The sequence below is a fragment of the Pelmatolapia mariae genome, linkage group LG7 (assembly GCF_036321145.2).
Source record: "Pelmatolapia mariae isolate MD_Pm_ZW linkage group LG7, Pm_UMD_F_2, whole genome shotgun sequence".
Classification (NCBI taxonomy): Eukaryota; Metazoa; Chordata; class Actinopteri; order Cichliformes; family Cichlidae; genus Pelmatolapia; species Pelmatolapia mariae.
In genome coordinates this window covers 8,576,950-8,591,472 of record NC_086233.1, presented here as the reverse complement: position 1 = coordinate 8,591,472, position 14,523 = coordinate 8,576,950, and the positions used below count along the sequence as shown (strand labels likewise).

Here is a 14,523-nt window from a genome sequence, read left to right as displayed (position 1 = left end):
AGTGGTTCTCCTCGTATCTCTATGAACGATACTTTTCTGTGGCGGTCTCTAAGTTCAGGTCTTCTTCTACGTCCCTGTCCTATGGTGTGCCACAAGGTTCTGTGCTGGGGCCTTTATTGTTTTTAATATATTTACTTCCTCTCCAGCATGTTTTGAGCCCTTTTGAGGACATTCGCTACCACTGCTATGCAGACGACATCCAGCTATATATGTCTTTTAAACCAGAAGATGTTTCTAAGCTGCAGATTCTAAATGTGTGCTTAAAAACCATCAAAGGTTGGATGGCTGACAACTTCCTCCAACTTAATGAAGAAAAGACTGAAGTCCTTGTATGTGCTCCAGACAGACATGTACCTAACATAATGAATGCTCTTGGTCCTCTTTCAACATTTGTGAAATCGTCTATCAGGAACCTAGGAGTAACCTTTGATTCTGCTCTTACCCTGGACGTTCACGTCAAATCTCTGGTTCGGTCCTGCTTCTATCATTTAAGAAACATTTCTAAACTGAGCCCCATAGTATCTCATACTGAACTGGAGATTGTTATTCATGCATTCGTTTCATCACGATTGGACTACTGTAATTCACTGTTTACATGTCTAAACAAAAACTCGCTGGAGCGCCTGCAGATTGTCCAAAATGCTGCAGCAAGGCTTCTGACAAGAACATCTAAGTACTCTCATGTGACACCGTTGCTTAGACAGCTGCACTGGCTCCCCGTTGAATTCAGAGTCCATTTTAAGATACTGGTTCTGACATTTAAAGCTCTTCAAGGACAAGCACCAGCCTATATCATTGAACTGTTACAGCCCTATGTCCCTAGTAGGTCCCTGAGGTCTTGTGATCAGGGCCTACTTGTTATTCAGCATACTAGGCTGAAAACCAAGGGTGATAGAGCTTTTGCCACTGTGGCCGCCAGACTGTGGAACTGTCGTCCTCAGAACTTAAGATCTGCAGACTCATTGATTACTTTTAAAAAACAGCTAAAAACACATCTTTTTAGAATTGCATTTTGTTAACTTTGGACTGCTTCTGTTTTATACCTTGTGAAGCACTTTGTGATCTTTTATCTAGAAATGTGCTATATAAATAAAATTTTACTTACTTACTTACTTACTTAACAACTTACTGAGCTTCATGCAATAGCAACACATATTGTGGGGGAATATTTTAGTCTCTGTACACTAAAGGTAATAGAAATAGAAATAGAAATTCAACTTTTTTCTCAAAATAGAATTACTTTTGTCAAAATTTTTACTTTATTCTTAAAATGATCAATAATATTATTTTTTCTTAATGTGGCTCTAGTACTCGTCTGTACATTTAGAGTGATGTTATTATTACTATTTTATGGTTTTTATCAAATAGCTTCTGTCTTTCTGTCTTATCTGCTCCTCTGTGTATTAGCAATTCAATCGATGTTTTTTAGCCACACTGCTACTGCCCTTGTTTTTAAATTCCAAGCAAATCTCATAGCAAATCTTGGTATATTCATTAGAAAAGCAAACTATATTGCTCAGTTTCATGAATAGGTTTATTTGTGTCAGTTAGTGTGACTTTATAACCTATACATTTCTATAGGAGTAAATAAACTGCCACAGGTCCTATTTTATTCCTCTTTTATGTTGGGGAAACAAATAAATCTTGCTGATATATATATATATAGAATAAGGATCTAAGAAAGGCTCAAAGGAATTCTGTAGATTAAATAATGGATCTCTGTGGGTTTGTTAGACCCATGTTCAACATGATACAGATGTTCTAAAAAATGTCTGTGTGCAATGGTGAGAAACAATTTATTGTATACACTCTTCTCTAATTGGCCAGAAACTGTGGGATAGAAACATATTTTTTCACCTTGATCTTATATAAATTAATGTAACAGCCACAGTGGAGCTTTTTACTTTCTGTTTCATATTAGTTTTATGCCTTACCAGCATGAATGTAATGACATAAATACAATGTAAAATGTCACTAATGTTTATTCCCATTTTTATTTTTTAGGTAAGGACAAGTAAGCCAATCACTCAAACCTACTGGTTATGTCTCACAGTGTTTTGTCCCTTAAAATCTCACTTCAAGTGTCTGCATAACTACTTACCAGTTAAATGAAATTCTTTTTATAATAAATGCTGAATGCTGGCTTTGCTCTTTTGATTGACAAAGGAAAGCAAATACATGACCTGCTGCTGCGAATGAATGATCTGGTCTGGTGACCTTCCATAGTGACTACATTTGTGAAATAAATGGAACATATATTCATCTTATCGTCATTTCTTCAGGTGGCATCTACCTTCAGGGTTACATGGTGCGAGAGCAGTCTTATGGAGCCAAGAATTCAATCATTGAGCTGAAACCTCCATCTGATGAGTTCAGAACTTTCTACCTGTGTGCTGAAAACGCAAATGAAAATAAACGGTGAGGAGCTGACTCTTGTTTTAGTCACAGGCTTAGTATGTTAGCTTGCTGGCTGACTAGCATGTCTTCTTAGTACTAGGAACAGCAACCCCTGTGATCTTGCACTTAGTACACCTGTGTCAGTATAAGAGAGCTTTGTATGAGTGTGGTTTAGGTATCAAAAGTGACTGACTTGTAACACCGTCTTCTATTTGACCCAACAACGCCAGGGACTGTGGTGACGTTCTGTTACTCTATTTGTACACAAAGACATCTTTCTAGTGTGTTTTTGTTGCGTCTGCTTCTCAGTGTGCTGCTGCTGCTTCTGCCCTCCGACTCTCCACTCTCTATCCCAGCGTGCTGCTTAAATTAGACGACAATTCCAGGATTTATCAAACTATCTCGTACATAAGCCCATGTAGTTGGAAGAGCTTTTTTAAATATATTTTTAAAAAAAACAAAAAAACAACAACAGTTGAAAGATGTTGTCATGTTGACGTTTCTGTTTTTCTTTACAGATGGATTATAGCTATCAAAGCTTCAATAAAGAAGTGGCTGCCTTTACACCAGGCACTTCAGCACTACATGAATGGACCACCAGAAGAGACCAGAATGTGAATGAACATGTGTCTGTAAATACTGACAGAATCTTGTGGATCACTGATTAAGCCTCCTGTTTGCAGACTGCTATACTTTCCATATGTGAGGGACAAGATTATTTATTTGATTTTTCTTTCTTCTCTTTTTTACACTGCTTACTTTCAGCCTGGTTCATTTTTTATAATTCATTGTGGATTTTTGCAATGGGTTCTAATTTTTCAAGGTTGTATACGCAAACAAATGAGGCGTAAAATTTATACTCTATAAATAAATTTTATTATGATTAAAAAACAGTCACATGGGAAAAGTCAGTACATCGCTAAACTGTTCAAATATCACATTGATCACCTTCATCTGTGTAGACTGTATAAAAAGGATTACATGTTTGTTTCCATTTCCTGTGATGTATTATTTTACCTAACTAATCTTATACCTAAAAATACCTTATACCTTTTCATTGTTTTTAAACAACCATGTTCTATTCCTTTGAAACCATCCTTTACACGTCCTGTATGCCTGTCTCTATAGACAGCACCAACTACTTAAGAATGCTGTGGATTTTGCAGGATGGTGACATCAGACTTATAGGCAAAATAATATTTGGATATTAATAAAATTACTTCTGATATTTTTCATTTTCTCAAAGGAAATGTAAGTCATTTTATTGTTTTCTATTTGCACGTATTTCAGTTAAAAAAAATATTTAGATAGCTTCCTAAAACAATTCAGAAAATTAACAACAGACTCAGTGAAAACAAATAGATATTGATTACATCAGTTTAGCTAATTGCCCTCTAACCTTTAACCATGTTGTTCTGTACTTCATTTATACTGTGTTATGAATTCCAAAAACTCATGGGGCAGTTTTCATTTTTTTTAATTTTTTATATCAAATGTTGACATTTCTATGCTTTTATATTAATATGGTGTTTTTATACCAGTTTTCCTTTTGATACTTTCCCCCCACTGTAGAACAGACAGAAATGTATTACTGTCACTGTAATAAATTCTACAATCAATTCCTGAGATTTTGCTTCTTACATTTAATTACCATCCATTTCTTACAAATGTTATGATTCAAATTAAATTAATTTATGCACTCTTTCTGCATTCAGTATCTTCCTCAAGGACACTTTGGCATGCAGGGATTGAACCACCAAACCTCGGATTAGAAGATGTGCTACTAATAGAGTTTCTTGAATCAGTGATAAATAGTAAGATATTCCTGCTTTACGGAGGGCTTTTTGTAGAACAACAGAATAGAGTAGAATTTTTTCCAGCCTAAATGACGATCCTCTAATATAGTGAGATGCAATTTCCTCTCCAATTTGCAAGTTTTCTGCTTGTATTTTATTGTCTTGTATTATGTGTTGTATTACTGGCCTTTGAACATTTTGTTCCTTCTACTATAGGCACTCTGAGCTGTGTGTCTTCTACATGGTAGTCTAGCTGACAGTGAGCTGTTCATGCCCCTTGCACACAACCTTCTATTAAAGTGACTGCATGCAGTTCAGAATTGAGACTTAATGCGCAACTAAGTAAGATAGTGGGATGACTTTTTTTTTTTTTTTTAAGTGACCCAATAATGACTGAATATGATGATATTCAGTCATTATTGGGGTGTCTCCAAAAGCAGCTTTCAATACAGCCACATTGTCAAATAATTTTTTACTGCAACGTTTACAGTGATCTCCATCACGCTCAATAGATAAAAACTTTAGAAAACTTCTTTTTTTATCAGCTGAAAGAAATAGGAACATTTTAAAAAGTGATAACAATAAAGTACAAAAAAGAACTTGGCTACACAGGAGATCTACATTACCTTTCACAGCATATCACAGACTGTCTGGCTATTTAAACTGTTGTATAAACTACTGAATTTCACATCCTCTACTGCCAAAAGTTTTTATTTTAGGTAGAAAATTTTACCTAACTTAAGTCACTCATATTGCTAATTAATATTTGTTCCCATCAAGATAAACATTAAAGTTCATAGAGGAAGGTGTAGTGTAACATGTTAAGAGATCACTAGTGTCAGCTCACACAACATTAAAAATGTGAAAGTCTTTTTTATTATTATTATTATACTGTTATATTATCATAACACTGCATTATTATTTTGTTTCCACCAAGTATTTGTGGATAAAGTGAAATGCACTTAAAAAAGAAATGAAAATACACTTGTTGAAAGAACGTTTTGCAGACTACCCAATTTGAATTTGCTTTATCTGAGTCTGGGCCAAGTTGAGAATATTCGTATTATAAATATTCAGAAAGAACTAACTCAAAATTCTATTTCTTTACACAGCTTTTTAGACAAAAACAGCACTTTCTAAAAGCTAAATTCATTTAGAAATGTGCTTGTTTTGATCATTACATAATTAATATTACATTATTTATGATGTTTTAAATGGCAATAATTATTGTTCATCATAATTCATAATTTCTGGCTCTCAGATTGTATTAGAAAGTTACAGTGGCATACAGCAATGCAACTGACATGCTCTATGGCTCTGTCCTGAGAATGTTGAGATAAACGGTCTCACAGATTGCACCTCAGATTATTTCATTTTATGCAACAGAACTTGGGAGATGCCATTGTAACATAAAATTTAGATTTCACAAAGGCTTGTTACAGCTTAAATTAATACATTTTACACTGATAAATGTAACAAAAAACACAAGTTCTGAGACAAGAATTCACAATTTCAATTCTTTCAAAGAAGCATGTCCAACGGTGCATACTCAAGGGGTGTACAGATCTGTAAGTGTTTAATGGCTTACTCATATATACAATACTGTCGTTGTAGTGTTTTCTATAGGAACACATAATTAGTGCCATGGTGATGACAGAAGCAGAGAATTCCAGAGACAGTCTGTAGCACATATTCAACAGTGCAATATGTACAGAAAAAAAGTGTTCTGGAACAGATGGACCGAAAACTCAACCATTATGAGCTGTAAGGGAAATCTACACACTTATTAAAAACACATCTCACATCTCTACATACTGCCGTCATGAACAATGTAGAAAACAAATGATGCACTGATACATATTTGCTACAATAAGCAATAAAGATTTACAAGAAGTGAAGTGACACTCTCTCACACTCTATCTGTAGTGGAAGACACATGGTCATTTGGTTGAATTTAATCAAACTACACGATAATCCTTCATTCTGTCCAGTGTGGCTGCAAATTGAGTCTCTTAAAGAAGCATGGCAAACTCTGCATCCCTCTAAAATTCTTTCTCATGCCTTTCATAGTCACATTAGTAAGCGATTGTTTGGAAGCATTCTTGTTACCAGCGGTCTAAGGAGATGACCAAATAATTGAAGCATCCTTAGTTAAAGTCTGACTGGAGATGTTTTACATGTCTTTCCTCTGTCATTTATATTTACCACCTTTCATCAGTTATTGGATTCAATCAAAAGTGAAAGTACATACACTACCAGTCAAAAGTTTGGACACACCTTCTGATTCAATGGTTTTTCTTTATTTTCATGAACATTTATATTGTAGATTCTCACTGAGGGCATCATAACTGTGAATGAACACATGTAGAATTATGTAGTAAACAAAAATTTGTGAAATGACTCAGAACATGTTTTATATTTTAGATTCTTCAAAAGAGCCACCTTTTGCTTTGATTACTGCTTTGCACACGCTTGGCATTCTCTCGATGAGCTTCATGAGGTCGTCACCTGAAATGGTTTTCCAACAGTCTTGAAGAAGTTCCCAGAGATGCTGAGCACCTGTTGGCCCTTTGCCTTCACTCTCATCCCAAATGATCTTGGTTTAGGTCAGGTGACTGTGGAGGCCAGGCCATCTGGCACTCCATCTCTCTCCTTCTTGGTCAAATAGCCCTTGTACAACCTGAAGGTGTGTTTGGGGTCGTTGTACTGTTGAAAAATAAATGATTGTTCAACTAAACACAAACCGGATGAGATGGCGTGTTGCTGCAGGATGCTGTGGTAGCCATGCTGGTTCAGTGTGCCTTCAACGTCACCAGGAAAGCAGCCCCACACAAAGACACGGCGAGTGGAACCAAAGATCTCAAATTTGGACTCATCAGACCAAAGCACAGATTTCCACGGGTCTAATGTCTATTCCTTGTGTTTCTTGGCCCAAATAAATCTCTTCTGCTTGTTACTTTTCCTTAGTATTGGTTTCTTAGCTATTTGACCATAAAAGCCTAATTTGAACATAGATGTGTCTGCTACTGGGACTCTGTGTGGCATTTATCTGGGCTCTAATCTGAGGTGCTGTTAACTTGCCTAACTAACTCGGATCAACTTATCCTCAGCAGCAAAGGTCACTTCCTGGGGCGGTCCTCATGTGAGCCAGTTTCATAGTAGTGCTTAGTGATTTTTGCGGCTTCACTTGGGCACATATTGGAAGTTTTAGCAATTTTCCATCTGACTGACTTTCAGTTCTTAAAGTAATGATGGACTGTTGTTTCTCTTTACTTAGCTGATTGGTTCTTGCCATAATATGAATTCTAACAGTTGTCAAACAGGGCTCTCAGCTGTGTACCAACCTGACTTCTGCACAACACAACTCGTCCTATAATGTGGATTAAATCAGAAGGTGTGTCAAAACGTTTAAATGGTAGTGTAAGCACTGATAATTATTATATTTGTGCATCATTATGGACAGAGGAAAAAATATATATACCTCTTAAAAGCACATGGCATATCTTATATTACGACAAACTTCAAGTGGCATGTTTTTTTTGTTTTTAATTGATTTACTTACATTACTGTAAATTAGAGCGTGGAAATCATATTGACATCTAAACCAACAGTACTACATCAATAAATAAATACGTAAATAAATGTGCAACATACAATAACATTATATTGTTAATTTGACAACTCCAAATGCAGTTCCTTAATGTCAAAAAAACAAGAACAGTCACAGTAAAACTATTGTACTGATGTCAACGGTGCATTTTAAAGCTGATACTGTATGTGATATGTGCTTTCTCAGCTATAAGCTGGTATAATAGTGTGTATCCAACCATTACAAACACACAACAATACCAATAAAATTGTCAATAAATAGGTCCATCAGTTATTGCTAAATTTATATAATTCAATTTTTTAACCTCAAAAACCTCATAATGTTAAGCATACAGAACAAGGTAAACCTCCCAACTAATAATAGAACAAGATTATCATCAGACTGTCTCCTTAAAGAACTGTTTATAATCATAGTAGAAAGAAACAAGTCTTGAAATAGCACCTAAATACCCCAGAGGATGAAACACATCTAAAAAAGTTTCACTGTGCTTTCATGTCTTGTTTCTGGTAAACACACGCTCCCCTCGTAGGTTGAGGTGCTGCAGTTGGTACTGTAGCACTTCAGTGTCTGATGACTCTTTGATACTTATTTTGTCCAGATTAAGGTAGTCAAGAGACTTGGACTGGGCACCTTTACTTTTAAGCAAACAGAGTGGTAGTGGAGCATGCAGAGCCCTCCCAGACTCGCCGTGGGCCAGAGATCTGAGGAAGGTGTCGCTCGAACTGGGCATACGCCTTCGTCTTCGTCCATTAGTAGCAGGAATGTCGTATGGTTGGTAGTACCGGCCTTTGGCTTTGAAAATACGTGAAGACCGGTGGATGCCCAGGTCCACAGACTTAGGGACAGTGCTCTTGATGGAGCTGGACACTGGATCTGATACACGGGCCTTCTCAGGATTACCTTCTGACCACTTGTGGGCCAGTTTGAGCAGCTCCTCACCAGTGGTGAAGCCCACCAAATAGTTTGAGTCCATGTGGAGAATCTGGTATCCTGCAACAGTACCTCTGATTGGTGAACATGGGGTGCTGGCACAGCGAGGTCTCTCTGCTTCTGGTTTCAATGTGGCTTTTATGTCAGTTGTAGGAAGAATGGAGACACGTGTCCTGGATACTCCACTTATATCCATTTCCATCGTTACAGATATCCTGACTGATCAAAAGGTTAAAAAAAGAAAGAAAAAAATATCAGCCATGAGAATTGAGACACACACACACACACCACTTTATTTTTTATAAAGCATAAGACAACAGAGCTGACCAAGGTGCTGTACAATAACATCAAACAGAGGGTAGACATAGCTGGTGGTGGGAAGTTGGCCGGTCCCAGCACCAAGAAGGAGGCTCCAGGCACATCACCACTGAGAATATTGTACTATATCTACCCTCATTAGTATTTACATTTTCCAAAACACTGGTGCCTTCACTTGGATTTAATCTATTAGAAATATGTAAAAGTGGGCAAAGATTTGTGCAAGCAGCCAAGCTGACTTGCTGTCTTGAATACAGCGGGTGAGCTGACAATTGCCATTCATGGCAGCTTGAAGTTGCTCTATAGCACCGGCCCTATCCAGATCAGTCAAACATGGCATGCTTGAAGCAGACACCAACTGGCGATTGTAGCAGGTGCTGACAATCAGCTAGCTCCCATGCTCCCTGTTTCTCATGAAAATGCAACAAAATGTCAACAATTGGAGGAAAAAGAAGAAAAGAGATGAGAAGAAAATAAAACAAATAGTTATTTTGTCATATATTTAAAATACACTAATAATATTCTGGTTATATGCTAATAACAACAGCTGCCATCCTTTCAACAAAGAATATAAATGGTTGCCAGGTACCATACAATTTTCCAACAGGTCCTCTAATGGCGTATCTGATCTTTTCTAGATGAATATGACACATAATTGTTCTAACATAATGGAAAGAATAAGCCTTCTGGCCAAGAAGAGAAAGCTATCATGTTCACAGCTTTGGGCATAGCCAAACCAGTTTCCCACTTATTTTTAAGGTACTCTAAACTGGTGAGCTGATGTGTACTGAGGAAGGTATAGATTCTGTTCATAATCTGTTTGAAATTAATCTTCAGATAATTGTTCGACGGAGGCAGACCCTTTCTTTTGCATGCAAATCGTACAGTGACCTTATCCCAGGTTTTAGCTAGATGTTAATCTCGAAGGTTCAAGTGCCCCCACCCCCCCCCCAAAAAAATAAACAAAAACCCAAAACAAACAAACAAAACAAAATCAGAAAAAAGAATCACTTTCCCTCTGATAAACAGTTTCCTTACATTCTGACTAGAGCTGGGCGATAGAACGATAACAATATGTATTGCGAAATAACTTTTTCTCGATAGAAAAATTAAACTATTGCGATAGACCTCATCTCGCTTGCTCTCTTAAAAAAAAAAAAGAAGAAATCAGCCAATCCAAATTAAGTAGCGCAGAGCCGAACCAATCACAGCCGCAGCGTCACGTCACGTGACTTGTTACGTACAGCACAAGTGCCAAGCCGCACATGTGTATTTGTTTGGGAAGCAGCCAGCTGCCGTGCCGCCCCGGTAATGGAGGAAATGAGTGTGCCGACTAGAGAAAAATCAACCGAGAGCGTGACCGAGGTTACCGAAGAGAAAACAGATGATGGTTCCAATGCCGGAGAGATTGTCGAACGGAAGGGCCATAGAAGTTCCGTAGTGTGAAGGTATTTCGGCTATTTCAAGTCTGACAAAAAACAGAGTAGCGCGCACTGTAAATTGTGCCGAAAGCAAGTCTGGAAATACAATAAACCGGTGCATGCTCAATCTCTGACTGAAAGCGCTAATTCGTCATTCGGCTTTTGTCAGACTAAAGTCACTGTTAAAACTGTTTGAAAAGCTAAGCTATACAACAAGGAGAGATTGAGAATTTCCTTTTAGTTCTCAGTTTATTTGATATTGACAAAAGTTAGTCAATTTTGTCTGTTCTTCTGTAAAACAAACTAAGATTTATTTTTAGAATTAATATTTTGTTTCTAAGTGGAATTGACAATTTAGTAGTCTGTTTTGTTTGTTCTATTTTGAAACTTAAACGCTGCCTTTTGTGTAGTTTGCAATATTTGCCTTTATTTATCTGAAAAAGTCTCATGTTCCTTAAGTACATCTACCCTGTTGAACTTATTATGGGAAATAAATATTAAAATCAAGACAAGCTGCTGATTATTTCACATTTTACTTGTGAGCAACGGCACATTTAAATCTTACAAATATAGTTATCTGGCTTATATCGTTAAGGGGGGAGGTACGTGTTGTAAACTATTGTGTGAACTGTAACAGTTTGTCAATAAATAGCTGCAAGGGAAGCTGCTCTTTGAAGGACTTTGGGCTGGAGACAGGTTAGGAGCGTGAGCTCCAAGAGCTGGTTCTTGACCAAAGGCCTCCCTTGCGCAAGTAAAAACGATCGATCGCTGTTGCCTTGTTTTTCTTTCATGGGAATAAGTCCTGGATACAGCGGGGTCTGAGTTTAGACCCAACACATATCGTGATATGAAAAAAAATCTTATATCGCCCAGCTCTAATTCTGACATCACACAAAAGTTTAATTGGCTAAGTGTCATAATCCAACAAAGTTAGATCCACTTCTGGGAAAGTTTTACTAATGCCAGCTACCAGAAACTAACACTGGCGAAAACAACAACTCAGCATCAAAAACGCAGTATCGTCACTTCTAATACCTGTTGACTGATTGGCGTGTATTAGACTCCTTTCACAAAGTTTTACGATTTATGATTCTCTTATACATTCTCATTAGGTTCTCAATGGCTACACTTTGACAGTTACCACCATTGTTAAGGAGCATGTTAAACACAGTACACTTGTGCATATTAATTACATGCAATGCGGTCAATGTGGTATGTTGGCGGTGTTTCCCTTCTTTGTTGTGATCAGTGCTGGGGTCATTATTCAAAAAGTAATCAATACATATATTACACATAACGCTTTTCTTAAAAGTCATGCAGTATGTTACTTGTTATACTATAACAAGTATAAAATAAAATGGCCTACAAAATGACCTCCAGCAGGCCATTGGTGTGAATTTAAGCTGCAGCGATTCATTTTATTCTAAACACAAATTCTTTGCGTTGATGCATCATTTAAGGCACGGCTCTGTAACCATGGGAAGGCAAAAGCGAGCGTTTTAGCCACATTTGCGACTAAAAACAGACGAGCAATAGAAACGTATCTAAGAGCAGTGTGTGACTAAAAGGTTTGGCAACATTAAGCCCACACAGCCCCCAGTTTTAAACAGAAACACTGATAACGCAACAGCAGCAGTGACGATGACACAGCCACAGTTTAACGTGAAACTGGAGTCCATTTACACACACACAATACACAAGAGCAAAGAGGCAGAGCCATTACCAAGAGCGCAGGTAGAGTGAAAGAGAACGTGTTCCTAACATCCAAAATAGCAGCCATCCTTTGGAGAAAGCTTTTTTTTAATTACAATTAAAGCATTTACTTTGAAAAAACCTCCAGAAGTTGTATTAAAATATCCAGACAAATGTTTTTGTTTTTTGGACAAATAAAACAGATGATGAATGAAACAAAAAAAATGTTGCAGTTTCTAAAATGGAAGCCAATGAGCAGTTCATTTTGAAAGACCTGTATTTTTTCTCTTTTGACTATATATATTTGCTCATTAATAAGACAAAAGCATTTTTTTATCTGATTACTCAAAGAATCAATGAAATAATCAATAGATTAATCAGTTGCTAAAACAATCAATAGCTGCGGGCCTGTGTGAATGTCTCAGACCAAACAATCACAGACTTCAAGAGGGTCGTCCTGAGTTCAGTGCCTGGCACTGTGAAGCCAGACTGTCATTTACCATAGAATACCAGAATTGGTAAGGTGTCAGGTGCAGTGTGTGCTGAGCGGCAGCCAAGGGCAAAGACCCTGGCCAACTGTTCCCATGCTACCAAGGGTGGCTAATGGGAAGAAAGCTGAGATAGTGTGGGAGTTTGAGAAATACCTTGATATAGTCAGGTTCACCACAACACACAGCCAGGGCTCTGGAACAAGTCTCCTTGGAAAGGGGATGGACTATATCTATCTATCTATTACTATATACAGATATATATATATATGTATGTGTGTGTGTGTGTGTGTGTGTGTGTGTGTGTGTGTAATGTACTCAGCTCTGAGGGACACATTATCCTGTCAGCTACTAAAGGGAAAGTTAGCCATCAGATCAGATGCATGGCATGACTTTGCCGTAATCTCTACTAATGTATACATGAAACATAAACATTGCTCTATGTAAGACATTAAGCAGCATGAACAAAGAGACACTAAATCAGGTTAAAGCTAACCTGCAAGACCACCGTGATACATGGCAAAAATAGTGTACATTAAAAGTATTATTATTATCATTATTATTATTATAAAGGATTAGTTATTAGTGACTTGAAATTAGGGACAAGCTTGTACTGCTAGATCAGCTACTGCATATAGCATATAAGCTATCTCATGGTAAAGAGCTGAAACTCATCTTACAAACTCACCAGATTAATCAGGTAATGGCATTTACCAGTCCTTTTGGGGTCTAGCAGCCCAGCTATATTAATATTTCTTCCACTTGAAAAAGCAGCCCTAGTTGTAACTTGAATTTATTTAATGCTTAATTTAAGCCACTGGAAAAAAAAATGATGCAATGTTCCATCCTAAGCTAAGCTTGCAAAAATGCAGTAAACTTTTCAGTATAAAACGTCAATAATTACTGAAGAATAACACATGACCACTCAGAAAAGAAAAAACATACTGCTAACTTACACAGGAAACAGCAATCTTATAGTGCAGTGAAAATGGGAGAAAAAGGGAGGAAAGCCAATACCGGTAGCAATACTGTAAAAACACCAGAAAATCAGTCATTAATTTGTGTGAATAAAGGGTGCTGGCTATTTTTTTTCTTTCCATGAAACAATTATAAACCAAGATATTTTATGTTTCCAGAGTTTAATTTTAAAGAGAAATGGAAGTATTTAAACACAGAGGACCCGCACCCATAAAAATAGGACTAATAGCCGCAGCGCCTGCAGGCGCCATGGCGAGGCTAGTCGTGCCATACGAAGGGAGCCTGGAAAAGCAGCAGCAACGAAAAGCATTGTTATTATACCAGTGCTATTGGCTTCACACCAACACACGTACATCTCAAGCGTGATATAATTGATAACCTTAATATTAATGTCGTATTTTCGAAGGAAGTGAGATAGCGCAGGTGGAAGAAATGGCTGTTACACCAAACGACAGGCCTGATTCATTCTGTTCCTTGCTGAATCAGATGGCTCACCGCGCTAGTGAGAGCAAAAACCTCTTACATACAAAACGTTAGTACACTCAACACACATTATCTACATTTCTGTAGAACTGTAGTTTAAACGCGACGTATCGCAGCGTTTTAAACACTGGCTCAGCACCGCACTTGAAACACACCGATGCTGACCACTGGACTGTCGTTATATGGCCTGGAGAAGCTAGCTCATCATCAGTAATGTTCACCGGAGATTTTCTGGCTTCATAGCCTATTAACCGACAGCAGAAGGAAGAATAAATACTAATAATAATAATAAGAAAGAAAGAAGGAATTATAACACGAACCCTCGAAATCTCCGCACTCCGTTATCTCACGCCCGTGCTCGTCAACAGCAACAGGAACACTTCCTGTCTTCTTCTTCTTCTTCTTCTTCT

At 37.4% G+C, this 14,523-nt stretch overlaps 2 protein-coding genes across 3 annotated transcripts in view; one reads left to right on the top strand and one right to left on the bottom strand.

Moving 5' to 3' along the window:
* The window catches only part of pdzph1 (PDZ and pleckstrin homology domains 1), a 17,726-nt gene extending 13,710 nt beyond the window's left edge, over positions 1–4,016 (top strand). The window contains exons 12-13 of the mRNA XM_063477740.1: positions 2,283–2,418; positions 2,916–4,016. Coding sequence (XP_063333810.1) covers positions 2,283–2,418; positions 2,916–3,015 — 236 coding nt within the window. The 3' untranslated portion in view covers positions 3,016–4,016. The remainder of the gene's footprint in view (positions 1–2,282; positions 2,419–2,915) is intronic.
* Positions 3,862–14,523, bottom strand: macir (macrophage immunometabolism regulator). Of its 2 annotated transcripts, none has more exons than XM_063477741.1 (2): positions 14,434–14,523; positions 3,862–8,952 (listed from the first exon to the last, which is right to left on the bottom strand). In XM_063477741.1, exon 2 carries the CDS (start codon positions 8,933–8,935, stop codon positions 8,294–8,296), a length of 642 nt encoding a protein of 213 aa, XP_063333811.1. In that variant the 5' UTR covers positions 8,936–8,952; positions 14,434–14,523; the 3' UTR covers positions 3,862–8,293. The 2 variants fall into 2 exon arrangements, with proteins under 2 accessions (XP_063333811.1, XP_063333812.1); XM_063477742.1 differs by having other exon boundaries at positions 3,862–8,948; positions 14,434–14,499.

What these genes read in the sequence shown, in the direction of transcription:
- macir (XM_063477741.1), bottom strand. Translation starts at nt 8,935, where the DNA reads ATGGAAATGGATATAAGTGGAGTATCCAGGACACGTGTCTCCATTCTT.